The sequence below is a fragment of the Centropristis striata genome, chromosome 16 (assembly GCF_030273125.1).
Source record: "Centropristis striata isolate RG_2023a ecotype Rhode Island chromosome 16, C.striata_1.0, whole genome shotgun sequence".
Classification (NCBI taxonomy): domain Eukaryota; kingdom Metazoa; phylum Chordata; class Actinopteri; order Perciformes; family Serranidae; genus Centropristis; species Centropristis striata.
This window is the reverse complement of record NC_081532.1, coordinates 1234383-1251446: the sequence shown is the minus strand read 5'-3', so window position 1 is coordinate 1251446 and position 17064 is coordinate 1234383. Positions and strand designations below refer to the sequence as shown.

The following is a 17064-nucleotide window of genomic DNA, read 5'->3' as shown; positions in this document are numbered from 1 at the left end:
TCATGTACACTTTTGAAGCCTTTCAGAAACTCTTCCTTGAACTGGATTGTTCAAAGCTTTCCCCAAAAGTGAACAGCCTCAAGAGCAAGCTACAGGCTTAAGAAAGTGACCTTAAAGGGACCCTACTCTAGAGTGCTCAGTAATTCTGTGCTGCAGTTAAGTGTTTAAATCTCGTTCAGAATAAATATGTTATCCATACTCATTTGAAGGTGGTTATACTTTGGACTTTAAACTGGCACAAGTAAGTGTTTTTGTAGCTTGGAAGCCAGAAGTAATAAGCAAATGATAATGCTGCATTATTACCAGGACAGTGAGAGTTGTGTTTTGAAAACACAAAGCTCCTTGATGGACTAACACTCAGCCACCAGCTTGGGTCATGCTGTATGTATGCCAGTGACACAGGCCACAGAGGCAAAACCAGACACTCCTTTGGTTTTTCATGATTCTTCAGTTTTTTTTGCAACACCACCTCACTGCTCCATTATGAAGATGGACAATATTCTGCTGGGGCTTTACCTCTGTTTTGTGCCACTGTTAGTTGTGAGCACAAGTTATTCTGATTTGACACTGAGGAAGTTAACTGTACGATTGGCCTGCCTCAAACAGCAAGTGCCTTTTTCTCCAGAAATACTGTATCACTCTGCTTACAGGTCACACAGTTCATGCCATTCTGGAAACATTTTTTTGGAAATATAGATCATCTGTTTGTTCTGATTGTTGAACTTTTGTAGGAATTGTTAAGTCACTGTCACATGGTTTACTTAGAGGCATTGTCTGAGTTTCAGTGCTGCAGTTAATTACTCTTCAGGTGTGTTCATAAAAAAAACCTGTCATACTCATTTAAGGGACTTGCTGCTGTGATTCTGTTGTGTACACTAGGGACACATATGGTGTATGCTTTAATAGAGGTATTTGAATTTGGACAAATTCATGCTTTGAGTGCATCTTAAAGGGATAGTTCAACATTTTTGAAAATTGGCTCATTGCCATAATCCCTATAGTCATAACAGTAGGTTTGTTTCTTTCATTTGTCAGTGCAAGCTATTTTTAGAACGGCGGAGAGCAGCCTGGAGCTGCTCAGAGCTACGCTACGGAGGCTAATGGAATGTCTTGGTTTCCCTCATCAAACTCATCAAATACACAACCAAAAAACTCCAAAACATTGTGGTGGACAAGTTGAGACCTGCACATTCAATACGCTATGAGATAATAATGGAACATACGAGACGGCTCTACTTAGAGCAAATCAAGTCATATCATTTCTTATAATTAATAATTATTCATGATAATTATTAATAATTCTTATAGCCATCTAACCACACTTTTGAACCGTGAGATTCACATAAGTGTTGGTCAGGTTCATCCCTACATATTTTGTATCCTTATGGGAGGGGTAGCATTTACGATAACGCCCTTTTATTAACATATTTGACGCCCTGTGCAAGGTCATCATTTATTCATAAGAGAGCCATTCTTAATTCCCAACATTAATGGTGCCCCGTGTTGGAGGCAATTTGTATCTGTAACCAGAAACCCCTACACAGGATGTTTCAGTGACCCATGGAATGTGGATATTTGTCCCTTAAAGGCCTACTTGGTAGTTTGGAGCTCCCAGAGCTCCCCCCTTGTGGTTTTTATTTCACAACACTGTCATAAAGAAACTCCCTCGCAGCACCCCTCTCTTTTTCTAGTGACTTTTAAGGTTCCGGCAGGCAGAATAAAAAACATGGCGGACAGTCCTCTCATTTTTTGTGAAAAAAATCAATATTTTGACTTTGTTTCTGCATAAAAATGGATTTTGATCACATGTCTAGCGAGAAATATATGTTTTATTTTCTAAATATTCACTCAGTGAATGTACATAATCACTTTGTGGCAAAGATCTCGCCGGAAAAAGACGATCCGCTGTGTTTTATTTTGTAATCTACCGGATGTGCTGTGTGATCTCATTGAATCGCGCTTCACTGTAAATGGCCCGGACTCTGCTCTCCTGTTTTAGTTAAAATATCTTCATTAAACAAACATTGTTGTCTTTTTTTTAGCATAGATAATATACATACAGTATATCTATTTATTAGACAGTGTGTGATATTCGATATATTGGGTAGAAATAGGTTTTCACAACCCTAATACGGAAGAACTACAAAACGTCACTGGTGTCGACATAAGTACTGAAGAGAGGTCTAGGGAGTTGTAGTTTTTTTAATAAAACAGGGTTTCCCCTAAAATTGGAAGTTGGAAATACTTAATTAGTGGCTTTCCAGGGGTTTGAGGGGATTCCAATCACATTTTTGGCATCAGAATTTAAATATTGTCTTGTTCAATGGAGGATTTTTAATTTTTTCAGCATATCCTAAAGCCCCCCCACTCCCACCCCTTAGTGACTATGCTCACATTATAGTCCATGTCAACACCTTTCTATAACAGTTGGTCTCATGTCTGTAACCCTTTTTGTCCCTTTTTGTAACCCTTTTTGAAATTGATATATGTTACTCTCCAGGCCAAGACCTTTCCGGTGATGTATTTGGTTTAGCTCTATGACAAAGTTTTATTTTTTCACATCTCGCACTCGGAGCACTCAAAGGGCTGTGGGAATCTAAGTCTGTTAGGACAGATTTCCAAGGTTTGAAAAAAATCCACAAGAACAGAGAAATGTGTTCTCTCTCTCGGCTGCAGGAGAAGAGAAGCCCTCCGAGAGAGAACACATTTATCTGGTCTTGACACATCATCTGGGCAGAGCTTTTCTTTTGTGTGGTGTCCGACAACTATTGTGTGATTGGTCAGAAATTTGAATGTGCTGCAGTGGGAGGGCCCTATGAGGACTTCCCACGAGTTCTGCACTTGAGTTTCTCTTGAAGTATGAAATGTCCTGGCCAGAACTAACTTTGTTCTTGTTCTTCCAAGAACCTCAAGTAGCAAGAAAAAAAATCTCTGTTTTTGAAAATATGTATTTAAATGCAGTGTCCAAACCTTGCTCCCTTTGTTATTTTTAATTATTATTCCTGTAAGCTTATCCTGCAATTCCCCGAATCAAAAATGGTGTCCAGCTTTGATCTCCACCTGTATGACTTGCCTCTTCTACAGCAGACCCTCGAGAAAGAACTTCCTGCACACAAGAGGGATGCTCTGCTGTTGGCCATGCCCAACATCAGCCTGGAGGTCATCAGGAAGAAGAAAGAGGCTTTACAAACTAAAATAAAGCTCTTCGCCTCTGTGTCTGCACTTGCAGCAACTGCACCCATCCCTGGGCTCTCTTGTGCTGCTGATTTGATAATGCTGGCTGCTGTCATTAAAGGGTACCAAGTTTGTTTTGGTCTTAACACTGAGTCACTGCAGAATCTTGCTTGTCGTACAAAAGTGCCTTTGGAGGATCTCAGAGCAGTGCAGATCAAATAATGATTAAATAAAAACCTCATCTTCTCCGTCTACCTCGCTCAGTTGTTCATTTTCTATTTCTGTTGTCTTTCTCTTTGTTGAGAAAAAAACTACATGTGCTACCTTTTCTCTTAATTTCTGTAAAATTCAAAGTAACTTTTAATCAATATTAGCGTTTGTAGCCTACTTTACACAGAACTAACGTCAGACCTAGCTAACATTACATGTATAGTTAACGAAATAACTTTCTTCATCCAGATTTTTATAATCTCAAAACCAGCATTGTAACTATGCTAGCACTGTGCTTTCATTATAATTTAATTTCTTGACAGATAGTTAATCAGTTTTTACCTCTTTCCTCCCGTCTCTTCTCTCCTCGCGACTCCTGGCTCCCTCGCTTCGCGCCACTCAGTTTTCAAAACAAATCAGTCTCTAGCCGGCCGCTCTGACGTTAACTCGTGCTGCATTCACTGCAGTCGGACATTGGACATTCGCGCTCGTAAATGTCAAATCGGACGTAACTTTTCTTTTAATTCGTTGCTGCCAACTGGGGTGGCTGCAAGTTCAAAGAAAAGAGATGTTTTCAGTGAAATTACATGGCAAGTTAAACTTAAATATTGTTTAAAACGTGTAACAGATGTGATGACTTGTTTAAAAAAATGAAGCTGTGGTGATTAGTACAAATGTGATATGATTAATTTCAAAATGTTAATATTCTGGAGTCCATGAAAGCACCAGCACATTACTACTTTATGACGTCACAATATAAAATCTAAAGGATTGGCTTAAACTACAATCTTGTTTTTGATTGATGGTGACAGTAAAAAGAAGAGATTTAATATATTTAGCATAAAAAAGATGTTATCCTCATTTTACCTTTATATATATTATATTTGCAACCAATTTCAACATTTAGAAACTTTAACTCACATGTGATCTATCCACTTCATTCCTATGACTAAAACTAATTTGCACATGTATTCCAGCCACTTTATGTATTTGCACTCAGCAGTTTTGGTCTCCATGTGAAGTGATCTTACATACATGCTGACATTTACTTCCAGTGTCTCATATTATAGTTGGTATAAACATTGGTCTTGTAATGGAAGCACCGGCGAACCACTTACAAAATGGTGACTGAGAAATATAAATGTTTTTAATAAGTTTGACAAAGTAAGAATCATAATTTTAATTTTTTCAATATCATACGAGGTCAGTTTAGCCCAATCCCAGTTATTATATATAATAATAAATGATGACGTAATGACAGCATATGTCAACTAGATGGCAAACAAACAGAAAACTTGGTTTCATTCAATCAAAATGAGTAATTTCAGCTCTATTTCAGATTAAAATACAGTATTTATACAATAGGCATCACATGACATGATAAAAGGGTTTATGAGACTATATGGATACAGGTGTCATGCCTATGATATAAGTAACACATGGAAATACATATTGTGGATAAATGAGAAACACTATCAACATCAGTACTAAAATGTATGGTGATACAATCGTGATGAGACGATGAAGACATGCAGGTGAATGGCTGTCTGTCTGTCTTTATGTGTCAGCCTAATGTCAGCTTGGGTTGCCTCCAGCCCCCCATGAGCAACGTTCAGATAAGTGGTTGGGGTTAATGAATGAATGAATGATTTCTAAGTGTATTAATCCTGTATTTCATTTGATGACATTTTGTTGTAGTCTCTCACTGTGACCACTTAACAGAAGTGAACGCTCATCACAACCATCTAAGACATGATACATACCAATACCATACTAGTGTACAATTAAATATGCTAGAAAAGGTCTTAGTATGTCATGTAGAGGACACAGGTGTGCCACAAGTGTGCATTTGGATATATGAACTGAATTTAATTCAATTGTTCCAGCATTTTCTTAATTTCAACCCTCGAAATGGAGGTTCTCTTTGTTTCCCCCAAACAAAGAGATCCAACCCCCATCATAAACCATACCACCACTTCCCCAACTCCAGGTGTGGATCTGCATATACCTGAGGTGTATAAGCCTCACTGGCTGGTGAGACAAAGAACATGTATTTCAGGGAAACACTCCCAGTTTAAGACAAAAGTCTCCTCCAGACCCTCCCATTCTCTGGGTCTGAAGGGAGACAACATGCTCTCCTCTCCACCTGGTCTGCCCGGAGGCAGGCTGTCTCCCCTCTCCTGCAGCCTCCAAACGAACAGACCCTGCTGCTTTAACATCCTGCTGTGACAGACAGGGATCCTAAGCCATAGATTGTTGTCTTTATTTCCTCATATGGAGGCTTCACTGGTTCCTGTAAGGGAGATGACCTTTAACAAAGGGAGGCGTGTTTGTGCCTTTTAGACTTTTTCAATTTACAGTCCATGTTTAACTCCTCACTGTCTGTGCTCAGCATTATCTCTAGATCAGAGAAAATAGCCTGTCATCACTGGTCACCATTAAAAACTGTTTATTGTCAGTCAAATGATAACATAGAATTATAAGGTGTTATGATATTTCAATTGTTAAATGGTGATGTAGTTTCTATTTTTAGGAGCTTGTTTTAGTTTGTTAATGAAATACAGACACAGCAGGCTGTGTAAGATTTTGTTAATATATACTGGATTCAGTCTGGTCTCCTGAAAAAGAATGAACAAAGTACAGCTGAGTTGCAAATACGTACTAACATGAGGAAAAGTGAAGATTTTTCTTTCTTTTCACAAGAGAATAATGTGCCACTCACTTGCCAGCACATTCCCAGTGTGACTTTGATGACAACATGAATTCCCACTACTGCAGGCAAGTGTTTGCTGAGGATATGGGGACACTAATTCACCATCTAGTCTCAGTGGTAATTATCTGATCAAGAGATGTTCTCTGACTTACAGTCTTCTGGCACTATATTTAGCTCACTGTTCTCTTTCTGTTTCCTAGTCAACAAACTTGTTTGTATTGTTTGATGGCCTGCATACCTGTACAGTTTGTACTGCCGCACCCATCAGATATTTGTAGGTGCATCTCTTATACAACACTGATGAAAACAGGCCACACCAATGCACACCTACTAATTAATTCTTTAACCCCTTAGCATTCCTGCAAATTAACCTTAGATGCTTTTTAAAAAAAAAGAAAGACATAGGCCTACCAAAGTAAATTGAAAGGTGTTCTTTGATAGTTTGGAGAAAATATGTGGTGATGGTCACATTTGAAAGGTAACACTCTGGAGTTTATTCCCAAGGAGTCAGAATAATTGTAACTGTTATTCAGTGATGGAAATGGAAAGTTTGAAACACACTGAAATATTGGTCCATGCCTCACTGGGTCCGTCCGCTACCACAAGTGCAAGCACAAACGCACGCACACACACACACACACACACACACACACACACACACACACACACACTCACACACTTCAGAGATGAATAAAGATTCTCTAAACCAGCCACCATGGCACGCGTGAAGACGCCTCACATGGGAATGAAGGCTGGGAACAATAAACCTGCTGCTGTGAAAAAAGTTTAGACTAACGTTACACACTTTCTGTCAACAAGGAGCAGAGGAGGTCTGAAAGACAGCGCTCCGTGTGAACGCGAGGAGGAGGGGAGCGTCAGTCAGATCACTCATAAACAATCACTCTGATAAAACACCCAAAACAGAGTGAGTCATGGAGAAGACATCCCGTGGGTAGAAACCAATGAAATGTGGTGATGTAGTACCATCACCTGATGTTATGTGTTTTTACGTGTGCCATGGTGGCTGGGTCCTTCTCCCCTGGGTCCCTATTTATTTATTTTTATCCATGGCCGTAATACGCCGTCGTAGTAGACGATCCTGGTGATAAATATTTAATATCCCAGAACATGATTGTGTCCGCTGAACACCGGCCAATGTTTTATTAGGTTGGATGATTAAGGTAAAATGTAAATGATGTCACTCAGCAATGATCAGCCTCACGTGGGACTGATTAAAATGACAAACAATGTAAAAGTGTTTCTTGCTGACGGACAGACTCTCTATTGTTTTTGTCTTTTTTACTTTAATAATATCCATAATAAATCTGAATGGTGGAAATAACAGATCACGAAAGGAAAAAAAGCTTCTAGAGCGATCTTTCTTTTAATTTATTATAAATGTAGAAAGATGTTTGTGGTCTTTTTGTTGTTCAGAGCCACAATAAAACAGATTTTAACTACACGGTGAATCATATAAATAAAATCTAAAACTTGTGGTGACACATTTGAGTTTATTCTGTGACCTGTCTTCACTCTGGTTTGAAACTACAGTGATGTTGATGTATCAGATCAGTCCGATCAGCTGCAGCGTCTAATCAATAACCGATGTCCAGTCAGGGGGCGGGGCCACCGCTTAAAGACTTCCGCATAGGATGCTCTCATGTATCCTCGCTTGTGGCTCCTCCAATATGCCTCTCCTCTATCCTCAGAGCACAAATAAGAGCTTTGGGATCGTTGTAAAGATGGCGCACGCAAAAGAACTTCCAGTTCAAGCGAGGATAGAGGATAGAGGAGACATAAAATGAGGGACATGGGATGTACCCATAGTCTCACCATCTCCTTTTCCATTTAGTGTCTTCTAGTGTGTTGGTTTTTTTGCCCTGGGTCGTTATTAAACCCAGCTCCCCCTAATCCACAACTATGGTCCATATCTCACCATCCTAACATCTTTAGGTTTTCCTTGGGTACATTTCATAGCAAGTTCACACACAGAGCAGTCACAATATCTTTGTATAACTGGCAGGCTTTAAGCAGTGGTTGAGGAGAAGGTGCCAAGCAAGACCAAATCCATGATGTGTTAACCAGAGCCCGTCTGAAGCAGCCTGTAAAAAAATCAATGCTTTTTAACAACTTTGAATCAAAGTGCTCGACAATGACTTGAATTAACATCAATGATTAACTAATATAGATACACATTCGAACACAAACAGCAGTAGCTGCTTCAGGGCTCAGATTTAAGGCTAGGGTGAAAGGGAAGGGGGCTAAATGACTCTCCAGAGCTTGGCTGGATTTCTGCAAGTCATGCCCTTTTTCACAGGTGTCCTCTGACCTCAAGATATCTGAATGAAAATGTGTTTCTTTTGTTAAATGACAAATGTTTTTAATACCAAATCACAATCATGTGTAAACAAATGCAATAAACACAAAAAATGCTGCAGCAACTTATGAGATATAATATAACATGGCCTTCTTATGCTTTGAACACTCTTTATACCTCAGTATAGGCGCCTAACAGAAAAAAAGTGTCTATTACATATTAATATCCATAACGCAGAATGCACTTCACGGAGGAGCAGCAAAGTCTGGTAGCTCTCTACTATCTGTCTTGCTGATATCTCCACATGGATGACAGAACACCACCTTCAGCTCAACCTCTCTAAGACTGAGCTTCTAGTCATCCCAGCCCACCCAGCCCTATATCAGCCTATCAAACAAGCTCTGCACGGAACCTGGGTGTCATGATTGATGATCAACTGACCTTCAAGGTTCATGTGACCAAAACTGCCCAATCGTGTCGATTCTCCTTGTACAACATCAGGAAGATCAGACCCTACCTGACCAAGCAATCCACACAACTCCTGGTTCAGGCCCTCGTGACATCACGTTTAGACTACTGTAACTCTCTGCTGGCAGGTCTTCCTGCATGCACCGCCGAACCTCTGCAGATGATCCAGAACGTGGCGGCGTGTCTGGTCTTCAACCAACCCAGGAGAGCACATGTCATGCCGCTTCTTATCTTTCTGCACTGGCTACCAGTCGCAGCCCGCATCAAATTCAAAACTTTGTCTCTCGCTTACAAAACAGCTGGCACAGCTCCTGCATATCTGAACTCCTTTGTTCAGGTCCATAAACCCTCCCGTCCACTATGCTCCTCCAGTGAAAGACGTCTGGCCCCTCTGCCGCTGAAGGCCTCTGTGTCTCAAACCAGACTCTTCTCCTCTGTTGTGCCCCGGTGGTGGAACGAACTTCTAAACTCCATCCATTCCATTGAGTCCTTCTCAATCTTTAAGAAGAGACTGAAGACCCTACTCTCTACTGAACACCTCACTCATGATCTACACTGATGACTAAGACAAGTATCGTACTGACCGCACTTGCGACCTATAAAGCACTTGTGTCCTAATGGATTCGAACTTAACCCATGGCACTTCCTCTTGTGTTTCTTGACTTCATCCTTGCTTGTGTTTTATTACTCTCATTTGTACGTCGCTTTGGATAAAGAAGAAAGCACTTGCATTCTAACAGGACTCAACTTAGTCCATGCCACTTATTCTTGTTTATTCTTGTGTTGTTTCTTGACTTCATCCTTGCTTGCATTGTATTATTTCTTAATGTACTTTGTTTTGGATAAAAGTGCCTGCTAAATGACATTGTAGCCATAGCCATAGACTGTATCAAGAAAAATAAAGAAAATACAGAAATGTTGATAATGAAAGTTAACTAAATGTGTGCACCCAAATAGATAACGCAAATAAAGTGTATGTTATATGAACTCAAAACTGTGTCCAGTAATTTATGTGTAGATACAATGAAAGAAAAGGGAGCTTAAAGTGAAAGAAACAAAGAGTTACCACCACTTTACTGTGTGGCTGCAGGTGTGGCTATCACAGGCTAAAACCCGCTCTTGATCAGCTAGAAAAACTGGTTAAATAAATGAGTGCCAGCACGTCACAGGTTTGAGCTCTGAAACAAACACCCTCCCTCTCTGCATTTCTTAGAAACCATGTGCTTTCACTGAAAATGTGGATATGTGAGCGATGCTGATTGGTCTCCATCATCACAGCAGGACATTTTCATTGGTCACTTTATTGAGCGTCTAAGGGGCTGAACTCTGTACAACTGTAAAAGTACAACAGCCCAGAAACAGAAGGTAACTTTTCCTCTGGAGCAGCAACGTTTCAAGTTCTTCATACGGTAAGACTTATTTGTTAACTTTTTTAAAAATATTTACTTATGGTTATAAGACATATTTAAAGTTGCAAAATACATAGTATTGTTCATTACATTTTCCTGTTCATGACTTCTAAAGTTACATCTGATTAAATTTCGGTCAAAACTTTTCTGTTTCCATCACTGCAGTTTTGTCCAATGTAACACACTTTACACAGTTTTACATCATTATATATTGAGGTTACAATTGGTATTTAAGGCATTTAAATGATCTCTTTTATCTTTGCTTATTGATATCAGAAATGAATTAATGTTGACCAGAGCTGACAGGCTATTTCCTCTGATCTAGAGATAATGCAGAGCACAGACAGTGAGGAGTTAAACATGGACTGTAAACTGAAAAAGTCTATCAGGCACAAACACGCCTCCCTTTGTTAAAGGTCATCTCCCTTACAGGAACCAGTGAAGCCTCCATATGAGGAAATAAAGAGAACATCTTGAAAGCTAATAAATACTCCACAAGAACAGAGAAATGTGTTCTCTCTCTGAGGGCTGCAAGAACAGAATGACGTTATTCAGAATTTTTTTCTTGTGTGGTGTCCGATAACTATTGTGTGATTGGTCAGAAATTTGAATTTGAATGTGACGTGTGCTGCAGTGGGAGGGCCCTATGAGGACTTCCCAGGAGTTCTTCATCTGAGTATCTTTTAATGTATGAAATGTCCTGGCTAGAACTAACTTTGTTCTTGTTCTTGCCACCTTGAGTAGCAAGAACAAATTTCTCCCCCTGCCTGTCACAGCGGGATGTTAAAACCATCATTGTCCAAAAAAAGGTGGAGAATCTACAAATCATCTGTTAATCAATCTGTAACTCAGGAATTAATAGATCTCTGCTCAAGTCAAACTTCCGGGTCACATAAACCCGACCAATTAAATATTAAAATCAAATTCAGTCCTGGTGAATAATCCGTGTATCATTCGTTCTTTCCATTTTCAATTGGCAATCAAAATCAAATAATGAAAAATTGTCTGGTTATTTTGTTATTTGTTGTCTATTATAAAATGAAAAAAATGCTTGTTTTTTCATATTTCAATCTTAGGCTCAGATCAAAAATACAAAATGAAAAACGGGCACCAGGACGGAATTTGATTTTAATATTTAATTGGTCGGGTTTACGTGACCCGGAAGTTTGACTGTGGTCCAGTGAGCCGTCACTCGCTTCTCTGTAGTCAAACCCTCCGTCCCTATATAATAATAATAATATTTATAATGTAGTGACCCGTATTGTGATATTTATGGTAAATTCATTGAAACTGCTCTAAGCGAGCTGACATGAAGGATGAACACTTTACTGTCATTCTTTCTCACTTTTTCCAGTATAAAACTCTTACCAGCAGAGAGGAGATGAAGTATTAACTTTACATGAACACACCACACGTGAAATAATTAAATTGCATCGCGCCGAAAATGTATTAGATGTGTCGACGTGCGGTTTTTAGTTTTCAGAATGAAGTGTTACACAACCAGGCCCAAATACCAGATCAATATGGAAATAAGATTAATTGCATGATATTCACAGAACTGTTCACTGTGGATTTTTCTTTAAAATATACAGTAAAAAATTACATTATATCAAGAAATTATTAAAATTAAAATGTCTGTTTCCAGTCGCTAATTCAACTTCAGGTACATTCTGGAGCAGCTGTTCTCAACCTTGGGGTTGGGACCCCAATTGGGGTCGCGAGATGATTTCTGGGGGTCGCCAAATCATTTTGGAAGTCAGCTCTGTCCACACTGTGTTAAAGTGTTCATGTGGTAATGTGTTTTAGTCTTTTTGGTAATTTAATGTCTTTTTTTGATCATTTTGTGTTTTTTGGTCATTTTGTGTTTTTTTTTTTAGTAATTTTGTGTCTTTTCTGGTCATTTTGCGGTCAATTTGTGTCTTTTTTGGTCATTTTGTTTCTTTTTTTTGAATTTTGTTTCTTTTTTTTGAATTTTTTTTTCTTTTTTGGGTTATTTTGTCTCTTTTTTGGTCAATTTGTGTCTTTTTTTGGTCATTTTGTGTCTTTTCTGGTCATTTTGAGTCTTTTTTGGTCATTTTGATTACTTTTTTTGGTCGTTTTGTTTCTTTTTAGGGGGATCTGAACTGTGTGGAATATCAGTTTAAAATGCACTTGAATATTTACTGTACAGTAAATATTCAAGTGCATTTTATTATGAATTCTAATATAATGTAATATTTTACTGTGAAGTCTATATCCAAATGTGTTTTATTTATTTTTTTAAATTCCATAGTGAACAGTTCTGTGAATATCATGCAATTAATCTTATTTCCATATTTATCTGTTTTTTGGCCTGGTTGTGTAACTTTATTCTGAAAACTGAAAACCGCATGTCGACCCAACAAATACATTTTCGGCGCGACGCAATTTGGTGGTGTGTTGATGTAACGTTAATACTTCATCTCCTCTCTGCTGGTAAGAGTTTTGTACTGAAAAAAAGTGAGAAAGAATGACGGTAAAGTGTTTATCCTTCATATCAGCTCGCTCTGAGCAGTTTCAAACAAAATAACCAATTTTTCATGATTTGATTTTTGATTGCCAATTGAAAATGGAAAGAACGAATGATACACAGATTGAGAAGTAACCAGTCGGTCCCATTTGTATTGTTGCATAGTCTCCTTGGCTGGCTTAAAGTCCCACCATGATGTCTGAGTTTCCATCAATGTAACGGTTATTCTAGTGTAGTGCCTGACTATAAATTGGACAATATATTAGTGGAGTAACCAGTCTGCCACTACTATTATGGTATTATTGGTATTATTGGTTTCCCCTTGATTTCTATTTTAATTTTATTTTTATGAAAGTGAATTTTTCTTTTCCTTTTCTTCTTCACCTTCCTTCACCTACTTGACCTTTGTTGTACTAGGATTTTTGGCTCCCCTTTTTGCATCCCTTTTGTTGGGGAGATTGGTAAAGGCCTAAGTCCTGACACAGGGACCCTTGCATATATGTACAGTATGTGAATGTTGGAAGTGATTGCGTTGCGGATGGACCAGAATGGTTTAAATAGACTCAAGGGACAGAGAAATGTTTTCCATCAGAAGGCTCAGTTGGTAGGGAAGTGTGAGAACTTTTGAAAATAATGTTGTTAGAGAAGAGAAAGAATAGAGATAAAAAAAAAAACATAAATTGAATGAGATATATGTCAGCAGGATATCAGTATTGTGGGAATATGGTATCCGCATATATCACCTCCTCACAGCAGGGGGTGGAGTGTCTGTGTAATTCTGTACTCATCTTTTTATGCCAAAGTGATGCGGTGTGTTTGAGGTTATGTTGCTCATAATGTTGTTCATAATGAAACAGAAGAGGGGGAAATATTTAATGACTTCTAAAGATTTAGTTTACATGTAAGATCTTTGTCTGTTTTTAAGATTGTATGTGCATGATGTTAGATCATTGTCTTACTGCATTTTTTTTTTACTATTTCCTATAAAATAATGGTAACTTTTAATTCTCTATTTCTCCAGTTTTCAAAGATCACCATGGAAGATCCACTTGACAACAAAGCAGCTGAAGACATTAAAGAAGCACTAGAAAACAATAATCAAGCCTTAGCTGTAGCAAAGATCCAGGAGTATTTGGAGAAGAAGAAAAATACTCCACTAAATATTGCCGTCACAGGAGAGGCAGGCTCTGGTAAATCCTCCTTTGTTAATGCCTTTAGAGGCTTAGATGATGGTGATGATGGAGCTGCTCCCACTGGTTGTGTAGAAACCACCATGGAGGTTACAGCATACCCCCATCCTAACTTTCCCAACGTCACACTGTGGGATCTTCCTGGTATTGGCACCACCAAGTTTCCAGCTGACAAATACCTGAAGCATGTTGGATTTGAAAGGTTTGACTTCTTCATCATCGTCTCATCTAATCGATTCAGAGAAAATGATGTGAAGCTCGCTCTGGAGATCCACAAGATGAAGAAAAAGTTCTACTTTGTTCGCTCAAAGATCGACAATGACTTACGTGATGAGGAAAGAAGGATGAAGAAAAAGAAGTCACAGTTCAATGCTGAAAAGACTCTCAAAGAAATCAGGGAAAACTGCACTCAAGGTAAGTGACTTACAGTCTGTAATCATTTCTGTAATAATAACAGAGAATAATTACAAGATGTCCATAATTAAAGCCGTTGTTAGACAGTCCTGATTTCTTTGTTCAGAGATCCCAGACTTTAGACAGGTTTACATTCTACAGGTGGTTAGTTAGAGAAACTAGTCTGCACAAAGGCCCATACAACAGTCAGAGACCTTCTGGTAGTGACCTGCAGGCACCTGCAGTTGGTGCCAAAACATCTACACAAATAATAATACAATAACATGTGTCTTGAGATATGCACATGATGTTGTACCTTTTGAAAGCTGTAATTATTTTATCTGTCTTGTCATTGTTTTATTCTTTTTGTGACACAGGTCTTCAGCAACAACATGTGGAGTCTCCACAAGTCTTCCTGGTGTCCAGCTTTGATCTCCACCTGTATGACTTCCCTCTTTTGGGGAAAACCTTAGGGAGAGAGCTTCCTGCACACAAGAGTCATGCTCTGCTGTTGGCCATGCCCACCATCAGCCTGGAGGTCATCAACAAGAAGAAAGAGGCTTTCCAATCCGTTATAGAACCTTGGGCTCTTCTTAGTGCACTTGGAGCAGCTATACCAGTTCCTGGGCTTTCTTTAGTCCTTGATGTGGAAGTGTTGGTTGGTGCTGTCACAGGATACGTAATTGGGTTTGGTCTTGATGACCCATCACTGCGTTCCCTCGCTAACAGATCAAATGTGCCATTGGATGATCTGATGAAGATCATTGTTTCACCACTGGCTGCAAAAGAAACAACCCGTGATCTTGTCATGGAGGTTATTCTTTCATTTGGAAGTGCAGCTGAGTTAACGACAGCAGAAGTAGTGTTCAGGTGGATTCCACTAATTGGAACCCCAGTAGCAATGGTCTCCTCTTCTGTCTTCACCTACAAAATTCTAAACAAGATCCTTGACATGCTTGCTGAGGATGCACAGAGAGTGTTTGAACGGGCCCTGGGTTTGAAGACTCCAGTGTGAAATTCTAGTTCATTCAAGTTAACGACATTCAATGGCACGTTTGAAAATTACATGTACAAAATAACTTTTGAATTATTTCCATGAGTAGTTGCCTTGTGAGTGCAGTTAGTTTTGATATACATAATCTTTACAAATCATAATCTTGAATTCTAGCTGCACATTTTAGCGCACAGTGCATCATACGTTTTGTAGTTGATCACTCCATCCAATATAAATGCAGATACTAATAAAAACATTGTTTAGCTTAAAGTGGGTATTAACTAACCACTGTCTTTGTCCACACAGTCAACATCAGCCCCTGTCACAAATCAAAGACATGTTGACAGTCTGTCTCGCAGACACACAAAGAACACACACACACACACACACACCTGACTTGACAACTAACGTTACTATATAACTGCAATTAAACTTCACTACACTGCATGTTATTGTAATTTAAGCGCCCTGACAGAGTGTTTATCTCATTCTTGAGTCCAGGCGCATCATATTCACATTAGGTAGGTTTACGCTGCCTGCTGACACCTTGATCACGGTCACCCATGAATATTAAGTAGCCATGTGGCAGTCTCTTCACAATATGATTCCATCAGACCTTATATCTACACTGCTTAACCAAAGTCGGCAGAGCCAAAACCAAAGAAAAGGCTGGATCACTAACATGCTGCTGCTGCAATATGGAAGTGAGAGAGCGAGAAGAGGTCACCACCTCCTCTTTATAACCTTCCCTTAATCAGCCTCACTGATTCCACCTGAGGGAAAGCACAAGACACAAATTACTGACAGGCTCATGACAACAAGAGGGGGGTTAGCTGGATAGATGATGTTCATTACAACCAACAGAGATTCATCACCTACACGAGTGAAATCCTGAAGGCATTTGGTGAGCAGCTACAAAATCTACATTTTCTGGGTCAAGGAACCATTTAAAACTATTGAGAATATCACTAGATGATTATTTGATCAAATAGATATGTTCATTTTCACCCAGACTGGTAGGTCTTCAAGTGCTGCAGCAGGGAATCCTGAGTTGAAAATGTTTGGATTCTATGTTGACAAGATCAACATTTTGAACCAAAAAGAAACAAAGAAAAACCAACATAAATGTGATTTTGTGTGATCTGTTAGAAATAATCTGTTTTCTGTCTCTGTGGATGGGGATCACTATCTGATTGACTAGGTCACTATCTATGCTGCGTAATTCACTAACTGTGTATGTAACCTCTCTTTATGCATTTATAGATTAATCATGTAAGATGCTTTTGATACAATGATCATGTGCCAATATTGTTTTAAAACTATGATTACTCTAGATACATGTATTCAATCAGCTTAAACTTAGTAAGATTCTATCATAACAAGAAGATATATTTTATGTTTGGTATGTTATGTGAATATTGCAAAATCTGTGTTCCCACCAATATCTCTGCTATCAAGTCATAACAAGGCAGGAGGTTGTGTTGAATGTTTTGGGAACAGGTCAGGTCATGGACATGATGTGCTGAGCAGAAAGATAACTGTCTTCTCTGCTTGGTGACATGACGTGTCCTGATATTGATTAAAACTGACGAATCAACAGTTCGAGAGGGACGCACCTTCTGGAGAGTTCTACCGACATTCTCAGTAACATTGTTAGGCTATAAAACTGGGTTTCAGGGACAGAAGGGGGTCCAGACCTCATGAACTG

The 17064-nt window shown here is 39.0% G+C and overlaps 1 protein-coding gene across 2 annotated transcripts; it reads left to right on the top strand.

Moving 5' to 3' along the window:
• The first annotated feature begins 10172 nt into the window (after positions 1–10172).
• LOC131988107 (interferon-inducible GTPase 5-like) lies at positions 10173–16110 on the top strand. Of its 2 annotated transcripts, XM_059353131.1 has the most exons (3): positions 10173–10291; positions 13801–14383; positions 14740–16110. In XM_059353131.1, the coding sequence occupies exons 2-3, from the start codon at positions 13816–13818 to the stop codon at positions 15375–15377; spliced, it is 1206 nt and encodes a 401-aa protein (XP_059209114.1). In that variant the 5' UTR covers positions 10173–10291; positions 13801–13815; the 3' UTR covers positions 15378–16110. The 2 variants fall into 2 exon arrangements, with proteins under 2 accessions (XP_059209114.1, XP_059209113.1); XM_059353130.1 differs by lacking the exon at positions 10173–10291 and having other exon boundaries at positions 13762–14383.
• The last annotated feature ends 954 nt before the right edge of the window (positions 16111–17064 follow it).

Bases quoted from the DNA above. Each gene is read 5' to 3' on its own strand.
- LOC131988107 (XM_059353130.1), top strand. From the start codon at position 13,771: ATGGTAACTTTTAATTCTCTATTTCTCCAGTTTTCAAAGATCACCATG. The intron at 14,384-14,739 runs GTAAGTGACTTA...TTTGTGACACAG, and splicing joins CAGGGAAAACTGCACTCAAG to GTCTTCAGCAACAACATGTG.